At 40.6% G+C, this 17,882-nt stretch overlaps 1 protein-coding gene across 1 annotated transcript; it reads left to right on the top strand.

Annotated features, from left to right (window-relative positions):
* The first annotated feature begins 4,733 nt into the window (after positions 1-4,733).
* Positions 4,734-6,430, top strand: LOC130736235 (putative F-box protein At1g67390). Its single transcript, XM_057588079.1, has 4 exons — positions 4,734-5,011; positions 5,087-5,690; positions 5,898-6,038; positions 6,122-6,430. Exons 1-4 carry the CDS (start codon positions 4,734-4,736, stop codon positions 6,428-6,430), a joined length of 1,332 nt encoding a protein of 443 aa, XP_057444062.1.
* The last annotated feature ends 11,452 nt before the right edge of the window (positions 6,431-17,882 follow it).

Here is a 17,882-nt window from a genome sequence, read left to right as displayed (position 1 = left end):
TGTCTGCACTTCCAGCATTTTGTTCCAGCCACCGAGCACTGAAAGGCGTAGTGTCCAAGCTTTCCACAACGGTAGCATGACACAGCCTCCTGGCCAATGGTTGCGGTCGTCGACTTACGTGATCCCGGAATAGGGTCTCTTCCCTCAAGATGCTGGTATGGCTTCCACGGTTGGTACTCCTGAGAACCTGACCTCACTGGCCCTCCAGTTCTAGCTCGGTCCAACCTGCTTTGCTGGTGCTTGGACGCCTCGATTAGCGGTTGAGGTTGCTCACGTGCCGCCTCCTCAGCGCGTCTGTAAGCGTCCTCAGCAGCCTGATTCATCATTGCCTCAATCATGGTAGCTATTGCCATCGCCATTCGATCAGGGCTTACCATCCTACGCTTAGTCAAACAAACAGTTAGTACTCATCATAAGATAGCATTTCCATAACTATACAATATGATTAAGCAATAACTTCAATTAATTTTTAAGCGAAAAATCGCTTGCAGACAATCAATTTTCACTCTTTGCAGAGTCACACAACCTAGCACAGAAGACCTATTCCCCAACAACTCCCGAAAGACTCGACCGTGCTCTGATACCACAATGTAACACCCCGATTTCGGTGGCGTCACTTTAGTAACCAAAATAAACTTAATGCGGAAAAACGTGAATATTTTTTTTCGATAATAACTAAGACAAGACTGAATTAAATAAAACCCAACAATAACAATAATCAGAACTAATATACAATATATAAACAGCCCCCGCTGTAGTAGTAACCTCGTCACGAGTAAACCTCCAGTGACGGAAAGAAAAGTGTAACGCCCGAAGGCAAAAGGTACAATCCACAAGAAAGGTCAAGTGTCCGCAACACCATCCCTCAAAACTGAGAATAAGCTGGCCCATCGGCCTGAAGCAAGACCTCCTAAGTCCAACCAACTCTCTGTGATTCTCGTAAAGAACCACACAAAAAGCTATAGGTGGGAAACTACCCTGTCCCAAAAGAAACAAATGATGTTCAGAGCCAAGACTCTACTCCTACACTAATCCCATCTCGAGGAGCTCACACCAGCACTAAGACCTACATGCTAGCGTGGTCGTCGCCCGAATCTGAATTCAGAACGACCTAGTCTAAGTACACCATCCGTCCTCCTCTCGCTACCGCGATACGCTCCAGTTTCTGCATCTCAACCCTAGTTCCTCCCGAAGGATGAACCATCATGAATCAGCCCGCCAAAGACATCTGACAAAGGGCGTTTGTTCGCCAAAGCACACACAGAAGACGCGAGGGTCAACTCCAAAGAATTATGTAAATAATAGCACCAATAAATATAAATAAGATAATAGCCACTTAGGCTTATAACTAGGGATAACATCCTAGGGTTGCATATTTCCACAAAGAATATAACGACTGTAAATCACAGTTAACATGCATCAAGTAGAACTAACAAGTATCAAACACACTCATCATGTAGTCAGATCAGCATAAAACCCGAATAACGTCACTCTGCTTGGCGACGGAACAAACCGACAACGTCACTCTGCTTGGCGACGGAACAAAACAACAACGTCACTCTGCTTGGCGACGGAACAAAACAACAACGTCACTCTGCTTGGCGACGGAACAAAACAACAACGTCACTCTGCTTGGCTATGGAACAAAACAACAACGTCACTCTGCTTGGCGACGGGACAAACCAAAGGTATTGCCACTTATAGGCTGGGCACCTCGAGACGGTCGTAACACTAGCCTCGTGTTTAACCATTTCTGCTCGGGCGTCACTTATCACCTTTGGCTATAGTCAAGACGGTACAAACTCTACATGGTTTGACCATTTCTGCTTGCTATGCCGAACATCAACAGGCACGATACAACTCTACATGGATGATCGTTACCTCCTGTTGTGCCAGGTATAGTCAGGACCGATCCAACTCTGCATGGCTGATCGTTACTTCCTGCTATACCGAAGTACTCTGCTTGGCACTTCATCGCGTATATGCATGGGTGCAACCACTCACGATGACTCTTCGGGTCACCAATGCTCTCACGAAGTCTCACGCTTCAGTGAAGTTTCATGCTTTCCACAAGGTCTCACGCCTCAATGGAGTATCCCGCATTCACAAGGTCTCACGCCTCAGTGAAGCTTCTCGGCTCATCCCTTGGATGGCTATCAAACTGCTCAACGAGCGAAGGAGTACCAACATACTCAGAACTTACCAAACTCCTCAACACTTGGATCCGACGACACTCCTCGCTTTTCCAAAACTATGATTTGACTTCCAATGCCTTCCTTCGAGGTTGTTATCATTACTTAAAGATTTTGAGGTTATTTAAGGTCTTATGAATTTTCTTTATAAAATAGATTCCCTTTTGTCTTATCGCAAGTCTTATACATTTTGCAGGATCTCCCAATCCCAAGTCGCTTCCAGAGGATGTCTCGATCCACTAAACAAAATCAAGGCCCGAACCTCGTTCGTCCTATCAACTTTCTCAAAACTCTCAAAATAAAATCGGCATGACCTGCCCGCTATTCTCACCATTCAGAATCTCAGATTTCCAGTGTAAAGCATATTTAAATCATCACAATCAACAACATGTCATATATCAAGAAATCTCAACATTAACATTTAGCACTTAGCATATAAAGCATGCACCACACATCCTAGATTACCCACATAGCACATAGCATGTAAGTCAATCTTCAAAAACATTCAGTAGATGAATCATCTACATTGTCAGCCGAAGCCTCAGAAAACATTTTCAATCACACACAATCCAGTGCATAAACAGTAACAATGTCGAAACATCGACCCTAAGCATTAACTAGAGATTCAGTGAGAAGCCCTCACCTGCAGATTCTCCAGGATCATCTTCTAACTCTTCCTCACAAGCAAAGCGTTGCTCCTCAGGAAATTCCTCAAAAGTTCCTTTAAAGCAAAGTCACAGAAATACTATCAGAATCTATCGAGAACTAAGCTATCGATACTTACTAAGGTTACACGAAGTAATCTATACTCTAAGGTACGATAATCTAGCGCGAAAGACAAGTTTTCGGAAAAGGAAATTTTCCTCCTCCCCCTTAATAGGGCTCGGCCACTTTAGGTAATTATGGGGCTCGATTTTTCTTCGATCAAACTTGGTTCCTATGCTATCATAAGCCGTAACTAAGGGTATTCTGAACTCGGAAAAATTATCGGATCAAAAACTGTCGCAGGGGTATTTTGGTCATGATTTTTAACTTAGGATTTTCAAAACTGAAATCCCAAAAATAAAATTTTGCAGGGACGTCACCAACGACGTTTATGACAACTAATCCTACTAACACTAAGCTAAGGCGATAGTTTTTAGCCTAAAGGTTGAAGCTTTACCTCAAAAACTCCAAAAATGGGTATTTTAGGTTCAAATCGATTCCGACGGAATTCCGGCGACATAACGGAAAATCTAATCCGGCAGAAGTGATCTTGGGCACATATAGAAGAGGTTTAGAATCAGAAATGAAAGATTCAGGATAGTTTTGCAAAAACCCATAAACTATCCACTCAGAAAACTCTACAGAAAAGCTATGGAAAAAGCGATCAGAGGTAAGGATTAGCGACTATACCTCGAAGCCTTGAAGTAGCAACTGATTGATCGACGATCAAGCAAGAAATGAAGAAAATCTCTCCTCCTCCTCTCCTATGCAAACTCGCGGCCTTGAATGGGTTGAAAATGGTGGAGTTTTGTGATTTCTTCTCACTTGCTTGCTATATATAGAAAATGGTAATTCGCGGGAAAATGAAAGTTTCGCGAATCTGATTTTTCCGGCATCATTCTCCATGAATTCTAAGATAGGTTTTGGCAAAGGAATTCCTAAGCTAAGAAGATGTCTCCTTGTATTTTTGGCAACTAATGCAAAGTCGGTGCAAAGTCGGTGTAAAACTATTTTACCCGATAGGTTGCTTTTTGCATCGAATGTCGGAATGGAAAACTTCCTTCTGAAGAAAGATTGAAATCATCAAGAGAAATGGGTGTACGCGTGTAGAATATCCATTTGAAGCTCTGAATAGATAAAGTCTTCATTGTCGAGAAATTCTAGGGTTTTGAAATACCAGGGATTCGGTTTCGGCAAACTTCCGATGATTGGAATCGGACGTTCGTAGATCCTAGAGTTTCGCCTCGAAACGATTGTGATATATGGAAAAAGAGAAGTTCTAACATTTCTCTGAAGATTTTTGGAATTAACTTCCGTCGTGCCTAAAAGTGAAAATTAGCTATATACTAGGGTTTCTGACCTAGGTTTAAGCGTAAAACGTTCGTGCTATAACTTTTATCGACATCCATACGATCCTCAGACTTTTCCTGAACTTTCTCCTTCATAAATTTATTTCATTTGGTAAACTCTAGTTCAGGTTTCCCTTCACGATACATCAACCCTAATCGTGAATAAGAAGTTTATTCACTTAGCATAAGCTTAAAAACTTGGGTCTTACAAATATTTTCTCAAATTAATCCTAAACATAATAAATGAAGATATTTTAAAGTTTTATGAGTTCTTCGAAATGAAGATGAAGACAAATGACAAATATGAAAGATGCTTTTCTGCATTTTTCCCGGCATGCAAACTTGTGTCTTCATGCGCTTGTTCTATCGTTTCACCGAAGATCAGGATCTCACAAGGAAAAGCAAACCAGGAGAATCCGAAGCAACTCTCGCATTCTTCTCTTACAACCCTTGAACACAAGAGCCGGAACCCAAAAAGAGTAAAAAGATGAAAGATAGGGTATTGAAAGCTGAAGAGAAACAAGATTTTATCAGCAAGCTTCCTGATGAAATCTTGAGCATCATAATTTCTTACCTTCATGTTGATGAAGCTGTTAGATGCAATGTTCTCTCTAAGAGATGGGAAGGTATGTGGAAACTAGCTCCACACATGGAATTCGATGCAAAGCAAATGATCAAGCCATTATCCCAGCTTCTTCATAAGAGGAAATCTCACAAAGTACCTTGTTTCCATCCTGATCCATCCAAGAACAAACAAGTCTCAAGGTATGGTCTTAAGATACTCTAGCTGATGTCTCATCACTCCGGTGACATATCAAGTTGTCGTTTCGTGCACTTCAGAAAGAGTATTTTGTTTGGGGGAGTGGAGGCTTGGGTTGAGTTTCTGGTTGAAAACAAGGTAGGGTATACAAATCTGATCCTTCAGTGTGAACCTGATCACTATGGAGAAATTGCTGAAAAATGTTTCTCCAGAGATGAAATTTGTAAGCCTGATTTCTCACCCGGGGTGTTTAGTGGTTTGTGCTCACTTGAATTGGTTAATTACACAATTGATTCTTGGGCTGCATTTGAGGGCTGCATCAACCTCAAGAATCTTAAATTGGAGAGGATTTACTTGAATGATATAAGCCTAAGTGGGATTTTAGATTTTAGTTTGGTTGAGTCCACTGAGTTTCAGACACTCATCATTGTGAAATCAAGCCTTAGAGTTTTACAACTCCAAGCTTTATGTTTGGATGAGGTAGAAATTAATTGCCCCAATCTTGAAGTGTTGCAGCTTGATTCTGTAAAATGTCCACTGCAGCATTTAATTATTAATGCTCCAAGCCTGAGGACTTTTCATTCTTACTGCTACTCCATTTTTGCAAGACTTCTTCCCATTAATGAAGGTAGATATGTTCTGAAAACCCATGAAATTCTTGCACACTGCAGCAGTTCTCTTTCGGTCAGTTCCCTTCATTATAACTCTCTAATTTCTCCATTTTCATGTCAACATTTGCATATATAAATGTCGATTCAAAGTTGAGGTGTTTTAAAACGTGTGCGATTCTAGCTAGTCTGGATGGAACATGTTTGGGTTTCTACTAGTAGGATTGATTCATGCTATTAAACTGGTTTTTATACTAATTATCCATTCTTCCTTGTTCCGTAGGAATCTCCAAATGGTAATTTCCTTCAAAATTTGTCAAACATATCAATGGATTTGAATTTGAACTGCATAAGTGAAGTCATGGATCTATCTTTGGTCTTGAGATTTTGTACCAATTTACAAACACTGGAAGTTGCTCTGCCGGTATGTTATGTAATGTTTGATTGAAAATTTTATCTCAATGTTTCATTGTAAATGAATCTGTAACACAAAGTTCTACTTTACAGACTTTGACTCATAAAAACTCTGACCATGGTAGCTCTGATGATTGTGCAACACCATACCCTATATCGATGCTTTTTGAGTCGTGCCATTGTATTCATAAGATGCTGAAGTCTGTGTACATAAGAAGGTTTAGAGGGAAAGAACATGAAATGGAATTTGTGAAGTATATAATAACAAGAGCAACCATGATGAAAAAGATTACAATAGAATCAAAGAACTCAAAGAGAGAGGCTGAAAGTTTGCTATCACTTCCCAAACCTTCCCGCAATCTCTGCATCAATTTGAAGATTAATGTCAATCCTATGAAATAGTTTGTTGATGAAGGTCAAAATAGGCCATATATGTAAACAATTGTCAAGTTTATCTGTCTTGTACGTTAATGTCTAAATTGTGAGCACTGTTATGCATGTAAAATATGTTGTCAACTACTTGCAGGATCTTGCTTAGCTTAATGTGTGTAAAATATGTAGTCAACTACTTGAAGGATTATTCTTGCTCAGCTTTTCTTGAAACGTTAATGTATGGCTGAGTTTAATGTATGTTAATTTCACTTCTAGATCTGTGTGATTGATCTATTGAATAGTGTTGTGATTACTGTTTTATCCGACGATATATTTTTTGTTAGTTTTATTCACAACTTTTTTTATTGTAATAAGGTGTATTACAACTGGTAGATAGTTAGACTCTTTACGCGTTACCCACTTAATGTCATGAGTTGCGCACTGTGAGAATACATTGAAAAATCCAAACCATTTTTTTTTATTGTCGTCACACAAATATAATTTGATTGTAGAGTAGTTGCAGTACTCTTATATTTTTTAACATTTAATTTTTATAAATTTCTTCCTAATAGGCTGGTCTTCTATATCTAAATATATATAGTAAAACTTACATGAGCAATTTTATTACATACATTTCTAAACAATATATTTTTTTGAGAGCAAAAAGATATGATTAATAATTAAAGACGAGAAAAAGCCCTCTCGACAATGGGCGATACAAAGAGAACAAGAAAAGAAACAGAAAACAACAACGGAAACTCAAATAGGAAACAATATTATGTAGATAAATGAGAGATTTAATACTAATTTTCAGTCGGATAAGTTTATTGTTTTTCTGGTTGAATTTAATACGGAAAGTCAAATAGGAAAATTAAAAATCAATAATTAGTGAAAATAAAAATTTTATAATTGTGTAGATTTCAAAAAAATCTACACACAGAACTATTATGGTATTATTGAAGATTTTAACAAGTATTTAAATGGATAATTTTTATTAAATATTATTAAAATATAAGGCCTGACACTACAAGAAAATAAAAAGACAATTAGATGATTTTTCGTGGTAGGGAAATTAATGGAGGAGTTTAATTTTCCAATACTTATAATATTTATCTTAATTTTCCAATTTTAATACTAATATTCATTAATATTTAGACTTAATTACACTTTTAATTCCTGACCATCACGATTATGCGATTTCTTTTTTAAAAGCGATTAGGAAAATTAGTAGCATATCGATGTCCATTATCATAGCACCACCCTTCGCAACTACCACCATCGTTGTTGTCTTTGCCAATGTCATTGCCGCAACCACCACGCTACAACACTACCATTATCACTACAACCACTACCGTTGCCGCACTACCACAACCGAATTACCTCTTACAATTGCTTCCACTACCACAACCTACCTCCACCATTCTATCACGACCACTACTGCCACAACCACCACCCTCACCACCATCGCCACTGTCGCCATCACTTCCCTTCACCACTGCCATGCCATAGTTTCCACTACTGCCCTTTATATTATATTATCACTGCCACCACGACAAACAACTCCCTAACTCCTTAACAATCGCATCATGAACAACTATCAGTAGCACATCATTGACACAACATAAACAACAGCGGATACATGAGATCGCAAGATCATATCTATTGATTGATTCTCCTTCCTTGGTGTTGTCCATGAAACCCGAATATATTCCCCGGAACACACCCAAACAGAATAGGGTGCCAGCTCTGATACCAATTGAAATTCTGGTCCACGCTCAGGACAGATGTCAAACACAATGTCGAGGACAACGCGTACAACATATAGCACTGGATAAATCACAACAACAACAACAACAACAACATAGTAAACCCAGTAAAATAATAAAGAAGAACATAGAGAATTGGTAACCCAGTTCGGTACAACATCACCTACATCTTGAGGGTTTTCACCCAAAGAAAGGAAATCCACTATCTCAAGACTTAGGAACTACAGACACTCATAAACTCCTCAACTAATAGTTCTTTTCCTAATCTACCCAATGTATTTCTACTTAGTATTTCTCCCTACCTATGAGAGCCCCTCTCACTTTCTCTCAATCACTGTCATAGTGATTGGTAAAAACAATAAGCAACACAGGTTTGAAGAGATTACAACTCTACTAAAACAAACCAACTAAACCAGTAACAAATCTAAAGGCAATCCTCCAAAGATTTTATTGCATTACAAAACAAGCTACCATTAAACAATAGAAACAAATCTTCAATCAGAGAGTTAACTCCAGCCCAAATTAAATGCAATCACGGTACAATTGTTTGAACCGCAAGTTAACACAAAACAAATCTTCACAGAATCCTCAATATCAGGTCTCAATCCATTCACAAAACGCTTACACATGTAGCGCTCATCCACATGGTTGTTGAAGAATTGGAAGTGTTTGGCCAGAGACTCCTGTTTAGAAGCATAGTCAGGTATAGACATGCTCCCCTGACGGAGTGTCAGAAACTGTGCCTCCCGCTCATCCCGAGCACTAGTTGGAAAATACTTTTCCATAAGTGCAGTTCGAAAGGAGTTCCAATTAATCTCCTCATTATTAGCTTCCATAATTCCTCTGGTTCCTCTCCACCAGTACTCAGCATCACCAAGCAGCAGACATGTGGCCATGCCTACCTTGGCACCTCAGCAGTCTGCAGCACACCGAAAATCTTCTCAATCTCTTGGATCCAAAGATCCGCTTTATCAGGATCAGTTCCACCAGTGAACTTAGGAGGATCTTGTCTCCTAAATTCATTCAGCCCCTTGTTCTGGTCCAGAGTTACTTCTCTCTGACGCTGGTGTTGATCACGTGCTTCCTCAGCAGCACGCCTCATAGCATTGTCATTAGCCTGTGTAGTCACAGCTTGGGCCATAGTGGCCATCATCTCAACTAGTTGGTTAGAGTTCACCATGTTCTGTTAAGTCAAACAAACAGTTAGTACTCATCATAAGATAGCATCTAGCATAACTATACAATATGATTAAGTAGAAACTTCAACCAATTCAAAGCGAAAAATCGCTCGGCAGACAATCAATTTTCACTCTTTGCAGAGTCACACAACCTAGCACAGAAGACCTATTCCCCAAAGACTCCCGAAAGACTCGACAAGCTCTGATACCACAATGTTGAAGGTATGAAAAACGGTAGAAAGGGGGGGTTTGAATAACGTTTTCAGAATAAAACTTCCACCTTAAAGATTTTGACAAATCTTTCAAGAACTTAAGTGCTAAAGATAAGAGATAGAAAAGCACACAAGGATTTTATCCTGGTTCACTTGATAAATCACTCAAGCTACTCCAGTCCACCCGTTAAGGTGATTTCTTCCTTCTTAGAATGAAGGCAATCCACTAATCAGGTAAGAGTTACAACTGCACTTGAAACCTACAAGTGACTAACAATTACACTGACTTAGCTCACACTAAGATTCACTCTCTTAGTCTTCTCTAGGATCCGATCAACCTTGATCTCCTAAAGGAACTAAACAAACTGTTTATCAAAGAATTGTTTACAAGAGATTTGCTTCTAAAAAGCTAATAGTAAACTCAATGAATTTCAGATGAAAGAAAACTTAGAAGATTTTGAATATGTCTTGCGTATGTGAATGCTTCTTACTTCTTGCCGTTTCTTTCAGTCTTCAGCCTCTATATATACTCCAAGGATTAGGGTTGAGCGATGCATGGGAAATGCTACCGTTGGAGGGCAGTTCTGGAAAATCCAGCTTCTGCTGTGGCTGAGAACGTTAGGTAGGACGTCAGGAAGGTACAGTAGCTTTTGTACTTGGATAGCGACGCGACCTTTAAACCTAGGAGACTTCTAATCAGAGGAATGCTTCGTATTGGAACTTGTGAAGCCGGTTGATCAGAGTCAGAGGGAAAGCACAGATCCTCTGACCATTGTATCTTCTGATTCTGATCTCAGAGGGAAGAACATGGCCTTCAGAGTTTCTTGCTTCTGGACTTCAGATTTTCCACTATTCAGCTTCTGGATCTTCAGAGTCTTCTACACCATCAGAACATCTGAACCTTCAGTGTTTCTTGGTTGTCAGAACTTCTGGATCTTCAGAGCTTCTAGTGACTGAGTCCTCATCAGAGTTTGTATAACTTCAGAACTTCTGAAGCTTTTCCACTGTTCATGCTGAACATGGTGAATGCGAAAGCGTTGCTTGGGTCACTCTTTATACACAGTGCTTCTGATTTGTGTGAGATTGAGTTGAGGTCAGAGCCTGTAAATAGCACACTCAGAAAAACACGTTAGAGTACCACAATTGTTCATATCAAAAGGTTAACTTGTAATCATTAAAACATAGAGTTGTACTACTAGATCAAAACTTGATCTTACAATCTCCCCCTTTTTGATGATGACAAAACTAAGATTTTTGATGAACAATTCTTAAACATTAAACTGAATTCACTCAGAGTTTAGAGATATAGAATAAGACTTATCCTGATGTGAATAGTTTATCTTGCTCATTCTGAATTCAAGTCACTGCTTGATTCTGAGCTTAGCTCCCCCTGAATCTAATACTTGATGAAAACGTTAGTAAAGTCTAGATTCTGAGCTAAATAATATAAGAGTTCAGAGTGAAAAACTTATGACATAGATGAAAAACGAGTAATCAGAGCGCATAAGTAATCAGAGTCATGGACAAGGTATCAGAGTCTTGGGTATTAGAGTCAACTTATAATCACTTCAGAAGAAGTGAAATGTATTCCTTGTATTTGCCCAGTGACACATCTATGGTCATGAAAGTGGAACTCTTAAAATCTCCAAAAGAAAAATAAATCACACTAACACATCTTACACATCAAAAACTGGGTTTACTCCCCCTTTTTGTCATAAGCAAAAAGCTTGGGGTGTGAAAAACTTAGCTTGAAGTACAAGGTACTCCCCCTTAGAGAAGGTCTAAGTTTAAGGAAAATTGAAAATGATGCATGAATCAGAGTTAAGCGAAATAAATAGAAGAGTTAATGCAAGAGAAGAACGTTTACCACCGGTCAAGTGAGTAAAGAGGAGGGTCAGTTACCAAGAACTTAACCTCGAGAAACCGTAGGAGCATTAACTTTCAGAGAGAAAGTGAAGCCTATATAAAGCGTTGGAGAGAGAGGTAAGCTTCACACCTCGAACAATTTTCAGTAAAAAAAATGGCATCATACATCGTAGCACTAGAAGAGCTGAGGAAGAAGGCCTTTGAAGAGGACTTGTTCCTTAACATCAGGCATCCAGAGGGTGCAACTACCATCGCGGAGCTGACACGGACACTGCTGGAAGAGGACCTGCGTCCAGAGTTGGAGAGAGACCTGAAGGAATTTCTTGCCTTCGTGGAGGAGGTGCAAGAACTCAGCCAGCTTGAACTCAAGCTGCTGGAAGAAAAAGAAAGATTGGAAGAGAAGCTCAATACCGCAGAAGAGATTCTGGAGAGGGATGAGCTAAAGGTCAGACTCAGCAACATCCAGCATGTACTGGAGCGTCTGGAGAAAGATAGGTCAGAGCAGCGCCAGGAGTGCAGAAGAATGAGGAGGGATCCTCCATTCTAGATTTTATGATGTAAAGAAATATGATGTAAACATAGAAATATGATGAATAAAAAAGATTTTGGCAAACATGTGTGACACAAATATATATATATATAGATATGCATAGAATCACAAACGAATAAAGTAGAACAAATAAATAAAAAGAAACAGAGTTTAATTAAAACAACGTTAAGGAAAAAGAAAGGAAAAAGAAGAGATCCTAAAACTAAGGTTTGTCAGATCGTCGCAGAAGTTCCATCATCATGTGCTTCATCTCAATCAGCATGGATTCATGAATGTCAAGACGTTGTTCCATGATGTCGAGTCTGGATGAGCTTGTCTGAGTAGAACCGGAAGGAACATTCTGAGCAGCTTGAGAGTCTGGAATGGAAGCAGAAGCAGCAGGAGTAAACACAACTGGTGCAAGTGCTTGGCATCTAAGAGCTTCAGCCTCAGCTTCAAGTCGCTCTGCCTCAAGTCTGGCTTGTTCAGCTTGAGCTGCTGCGAGACGTGCAGCTTCTTCTGCTTGAGCCTTCTTTCTCTTGGCTTCTTCAATAGCTTCAAGAAGCTTATTTCTCTGTTCTTGTTCGTGAAGAGCCACCCTTCGAGCAAACCTTTGCTTTGCAGCCTCAATGCTCTGACTTCCCTCTGCATGCAGGAGCTGCATCATAATTGGAACTTGAGCCACTAGCCAAGTGCCCAGATTGTTCCACTCATCAGCCACATATTCAGCATTCTCACTGAGGTCAGTCTGACCGTGCACATTGCGGAGCCTCAAAGAGGCTTCATGATAGAAAATATTGATGCACTCAGAGAGAGATGTGGGTTGGAGGTGAGTATAGGGAATTATGGAGAGGTTGGTTTCAGGAGAGGCTGGGTGATTGCTGCTATGAGCTTCAGAGGCACCTTGTGGAGAACCAATGTTAATCAGTTAAGCATTGGGTTCAGAGGTTCCAAGGTGAGGGTCTGAAGTTTCAACCAGAGGGTGGGGTGATCTAACCGAGGATTGGTTAGACACTGAATGTTCGGGTTCAGGTTCTGGTTGAATAGGCTCTTGTTGGTCAGGGACAGGGTGAGCTTGTTGAGCCAAAGGGTCTGCCTCTTGGATAGGATTGGCCAAGATAGGTTCATCTGGGTCAACTAGACGTTCAGGTCTAGGGCCAGGATATCTCCTAGGGCTTGGACAAGTTAGGTAATATTCCTCTAAGGTAGACACCTTTTCTTTTCTAACCTCCATGAATTTTCTAATAGATTCAGAGTTATTGGAGGGAGAAGAATCAGCAACATTGGTTGGGAAACAGGTGTAAGGGCTGTTGAAGAGTCTGTATCCGTGGTTCTGGCAGCAGGACGTTCTGATGCTCTGGGAACAGAGTGATCAGACGTTCTGGGTTGTGGTTCTGTTTGATTTGGCTCTGGTTGTTCATGGATGATGGGTTCAGAAGATAATGGGTCGTACGGAATGGTGAGGAGAGAGGTTGGTTCTTCTGACCTAGAGGGTTGATTCTGAAGCAAATTCCAGAGAGGTGCTTCAGTAGGGGAAGGTTGAAAGAAAGAAGATCTTGGGGAATGTGGTGGAGAGGTGGTTTGTGCGGCTGGTTGGGATTCAGGAATAGGAGTGAGGGGATTTGAGGAGTGTTGGAGCAAGGCAGAAATAGGGAGTGCATCAAATAAATTCAAATCATCATCAGAAGCAAGTGCAGGCTTACTTGGATGTGCTGATGATCGAGTCACTCTGGCAGGAGGTTCAGTCCTTCTGACCACTTCAGCAGCTGGTTCCACCCGAGTAGGCTTCACCACGATTCTGACCTTCTTCTTCTTCTTCTTGGGAGGACCATCCTCATTGTCACTATCATCACCATCATCAGGCTTTCTCTTCTTCTTTTGGACCAGAGGGACATCGGATTCCTCAGAAGATTCGTCCAGTAGCATCTTCCTCTGAGCTTTCTTCTTGGGAGGAGAAGGAAACTCTGGAGCTGGCGGTAGTCTGCTGACGAAATCATCAAGGTCAATTTCGAATCCTTGAGCCCGGAGGTCTTCAACATAGCATCTGATGGCGTCAGGATTGTCTGCCTGAGTCCACAGAGGGTAGTCATTCAGAGGCATCCTTCTACCTCTGATCTCAGAAGATGTGTCTTCATGAGCAGGAGCAATCTTCTTCTGGACCAAACCCATCTTCTTCAGAGAGTTTGCAGTGAAGACATCACTGACTATGGTGCTCAGATCTTCTACACATCCAGCATTAACCAGATCTTGCACCAGGTTGCTTTCAATCAGAAAGTCTGAGAGCAGCCTCCCAAAGGGGATATATTTGATTGCAGACTTGATGGAGGCAGTGGTGCGAGACTTCCGGATGCATTCCTTCAAGTAGGAGAACAGGAAGTAGGGAAGGCAGATCTTCTTCTGATCTTGGATGAAGAACAACATCACCTTCTGGTTGAAGTTGATGTAGTCTGGAGAACTGCCCTTCGGTCTCTGGTTTATGCAGTGAAGCAGGATCTTGTGCCAGATCCTGAGTTTGGGGTGAAGGTCCATCACCTTGTAACTCGTCTTGCCGGGTTTGAAGGTGGTGTACAGGGCCTGGTTGATTGTATCCTTGGTGCTGGGTTTCAGCTTCGATTCCGTGAGTTGGAAACGATACCCATAAGCAGTGTCTGCACCTAGCAAGTTCACGAAGGACTTCTCCGTGATGATGATCTTTCCGCCAAGAATATGAGATACCACCTGAGTATCATCGCAGTCGGCGTGCTTCCAGAATTCCTTGACCAATCTATCATACACCGGTCCTCGAAGTCTGTTGAAGTAATTTCCCCAACCTTGAGCTTGGACTTCAGGACGAAGATCATACCCATTTGTAGCCAAGTTGTCGAGGTTGAATCTCCATTCTGCCAGGACTTGGAGTTCCTCAGGAGGATAAACACAGTGAACGGCACAGCCCCGTTCTGCAATTGGAACACTCTGTTCTTGAGCTTGAACTGGATCTGGTGTCGGATTCTCAGGGCCCCTTTGACCCGTTGCAAGACCAACTACCATGTGAGGGAACTGAGGTGCATCTGCAGTAGATCTTCTGGTTTGTCTCACCATTCTTGAAGAGGTTGAAGGTTTGAGGTAGAAGATGAAGGTTGAAAGATGAAGAGAGATCGAGAGAGAAATCGAGAAAAGGCGGTTTTGAAAAAGCAGAGAGAGCGAGAGTAAAAACCGGAAGTGAAAGAGAACGTGTGTGTATAGTGGGTTTTATCAAATAACCGTTGTTGATTCAAAAAGCACTTTAAGATCAACGGTTGAAAATTAAAGATAGATAGTCAGTAAATACACTCATCACACACAGGAGAGAAGCACATCTACACGCAATCATAACAGACTGTCACACGGGCACAAGGAACTATGCATCAGAAATACTGACACACGTGTTGTTGTCTCAGCTTCAGAGTCAGTACCAGTGGGTACACACACTCTGATTGAGTTACCTTCTGGACTAGACATCTTCTGATCAAGAAGTATCATAGTCAGAGGTTCTGATCCATCTTCACTCTGGACAAAAGTCCATGTTTAGATTTTTCAGAATAAAATTAAATCTATCCTCTGCTAAGGGCTTTGTAAAGATATCTGCCCATTGATGGTCAGTATCAACAAACTTCAGAAGAAGTACGCCCTTCTGTACATAATCTCTAATAAAGTGATACTTTACCTCAATGTGCTTTGCCCTTGAATGCAAGATAGGATTCTTACTCAATGAGATTGCAGCAGTGTTATCACAATAGATTGGGATATTGCTCTCAAGGATCTGATAATCCTCCAGCTGATGTTTCATCCAGAGCATCTGAGTGCTGCATATTGCTGCTGAGATATATTCTGCCTCTGCAGTTGATAGTGCAATGGTTGATTGCCTCTTGCTTGCCCATGAGACTAGATTGCTTCCCAGAAATTGACAATTTCCAGAAGTACTTTTTCTCTCTGTTCTATCTCCAGCATAATCAGCATCACAGTAACCTGAAAGCTTATACTCTGATGTTTTCTTATACATCAAGCCAAGGTTAGTGGTGCCTTTCAGATACCTTAGGATCCTCTTAACAGCAGTTAAGTGGGTTTCCCTTGGATCTGATTGGAAACGAGCACATAAGTGAACACTAAATAATATGTCTGGCCTAGATGCAGTTAAGTATAGAAGTGAACCTATCATGCCACGATAGAGCTTCTGACATACTTTACCACTTTTATCTTCTTTCTCCAGAATGCATGTAGGATGCATTGGAGTCTTGGCCACTGTAGATTCCAGCATATTGAACTTCTACAGAAGTTCTTTAGTGTACTTGCTCTGATGGATATATGTTCCTTCTGGTGTTTGATCAACTTGTATTCCCAGAAAGTACTTTAATTCTCCCATCATACTCATCTCAAATTCAGCCTGCATCATCTCAGAAAATTCTTTGCATAGAGATTGATTAGCAGAACCAAATATAATATCATCAACATAAATTTGCACAATTAAGATATCATCTTTATAAGTCTTGCAAAAGAGAGTTGCATCTACTTTACCCCTTACAAACTCATTCTCCAGAAGGAATGAGCTAAGTCTCTCATACCATGCTCTGGGAGCTTGCTTCAGACCGTAGAGTGATTTCTTCAATTTGAACACATGGTCTGGTTTCTTCTCATCTTCAAAACCTGGGGGTTGATGAACATAGACTTCCTCTGAGATATAACCATTTAGGAAGGCACTCTTTACGTCCATCTGATGTAGAACTATGTTGTGATTTACTGAGAAAGAGATCAACAGTCTGATTGCCTCCAGTCTTGCTACTGGAGCAAATGTTTCAGTGTAGTCTATTGACTTATAGACAATAAGTTATGTGTTAAGCCGTCTACCAATAACACATTATCAATGCATGGACTACTATCTACACAAATAGTACCAGTACCAACAATTTTACCCTTTTCATTTCCTCCAAAGCCAACTTCGCCTCCAGGCTTAAGTTTCAGCTCTCGGAACATACGCCTTTCTCCCGTCATGTGACGCGAGCATCCACTGTCCAGATACCATGATTGGTGTTTCAGTGGAGCTATCAAGGATATCTGCAACATAGATAATCTTGTCCTTAGGTACCCACTTTCTGGGTCCTCTCTTGTTAGTTACCCCAGAGGTTCTGATCACCTTGGGTGTCTCAACATGATATTTTAAAGGAATATTTGCATGATATTTAGTCATAGAGAAAGATCCCTTTTTAAGAGGATGTTTAGCAACTTTAGCAGGTACAGGATCAGGCAATATGGTACCAGAGGGAACAAAGCATTCATACAAGGATTTAGCTTTAGACACAGAGGGCTCATTTCTAATTGGTTTAGAATAGCCAATGCCATGCATTCCATTTCTTCTTACGCCATAGATCATTGAAGCCATTAAGCTTCTATCCACGCTTTTAGCTAGGAATCTTTGAAAGGACTTTTCATACTTAGATTCATTTCTACAATCAGAGGCATCACAAGCAACAATTTCTTCTAACTTAGCAATTTGGTTCTTAAGCACAGAGTTAGAATTGATCAAGGCATGATTATCATTTTTCAAATCAGAAATAATTTTCTCATGTTCAGAAGGAGTCTTGGAAACAGCAGATAAGTTCTTTTTCAGCTTCTTATGCTTAGACAATAAGGAGTTATACTTATCCATGATATCAGACAATGCATGTTTCAGTTCAGAGGTAGAGAAAGAAGCGAATACCTCATTTTCATCGTCTGAGTTAGGATCTCCTTCTGATTCTGAGTCAGAGTCAACAGCTTCCTTTGACTCTGCTTCCTTGTCTTTGACAATCGCCATGAGTCCTTGGACTTCACCATCAGAGTCAACATCCTCTGACTCTGATTCATCAAATGTCACCATCAGACTCTTCTTCGTCTTGAAGTGCTTCTTTGGCTTCTTGTCCTTCTTCAACTTTGGACAAT

The sequence above is a fragment of the Lotus japonicus genome, chromosome 2 (assembly GCF_012489685.1).
Source record: "Lotus japonicus ecotype B-129 chromosome 2, LjGifu_v1.2".
Classification (NCBI taxonomy): Eukaryota; Viridiplantae; Streptophyta; class Magnoliopsida; order Fabales; family Fabaceae; genus Lotus; species Lotus japonicus.
Note: the sequence above shows the minus strand (reverse complement) of the source record. Positions and strands in the feature narration are given on the sequence as shown.

Excerpts from the sequence above, each read along its gene's own strand:
- LOC130736235 (XM_057588079.1), top strand. The coding sequence starts at position 4,734 with ATGAAAGATAGGGTATTGAAAGCTGAAGAGAAACAAGATTTTATCAGC. Across the intron at positions 5,691-5,897 it reads ACTGCAGCAGTTCTCTTTCG|GAATCTCCAAATGGTAATTT; the intron begins GTCAGTTCCCTT and ends CTTGTTCCGTAG. Across the intron at positions 6,039-6,121 it reads CACTGGAAGTTGCTCTGCCG|ACTTTGACTCATAAAAACTC; the intron begins GTATGTTATGTA and ends TCTACTTTACAG.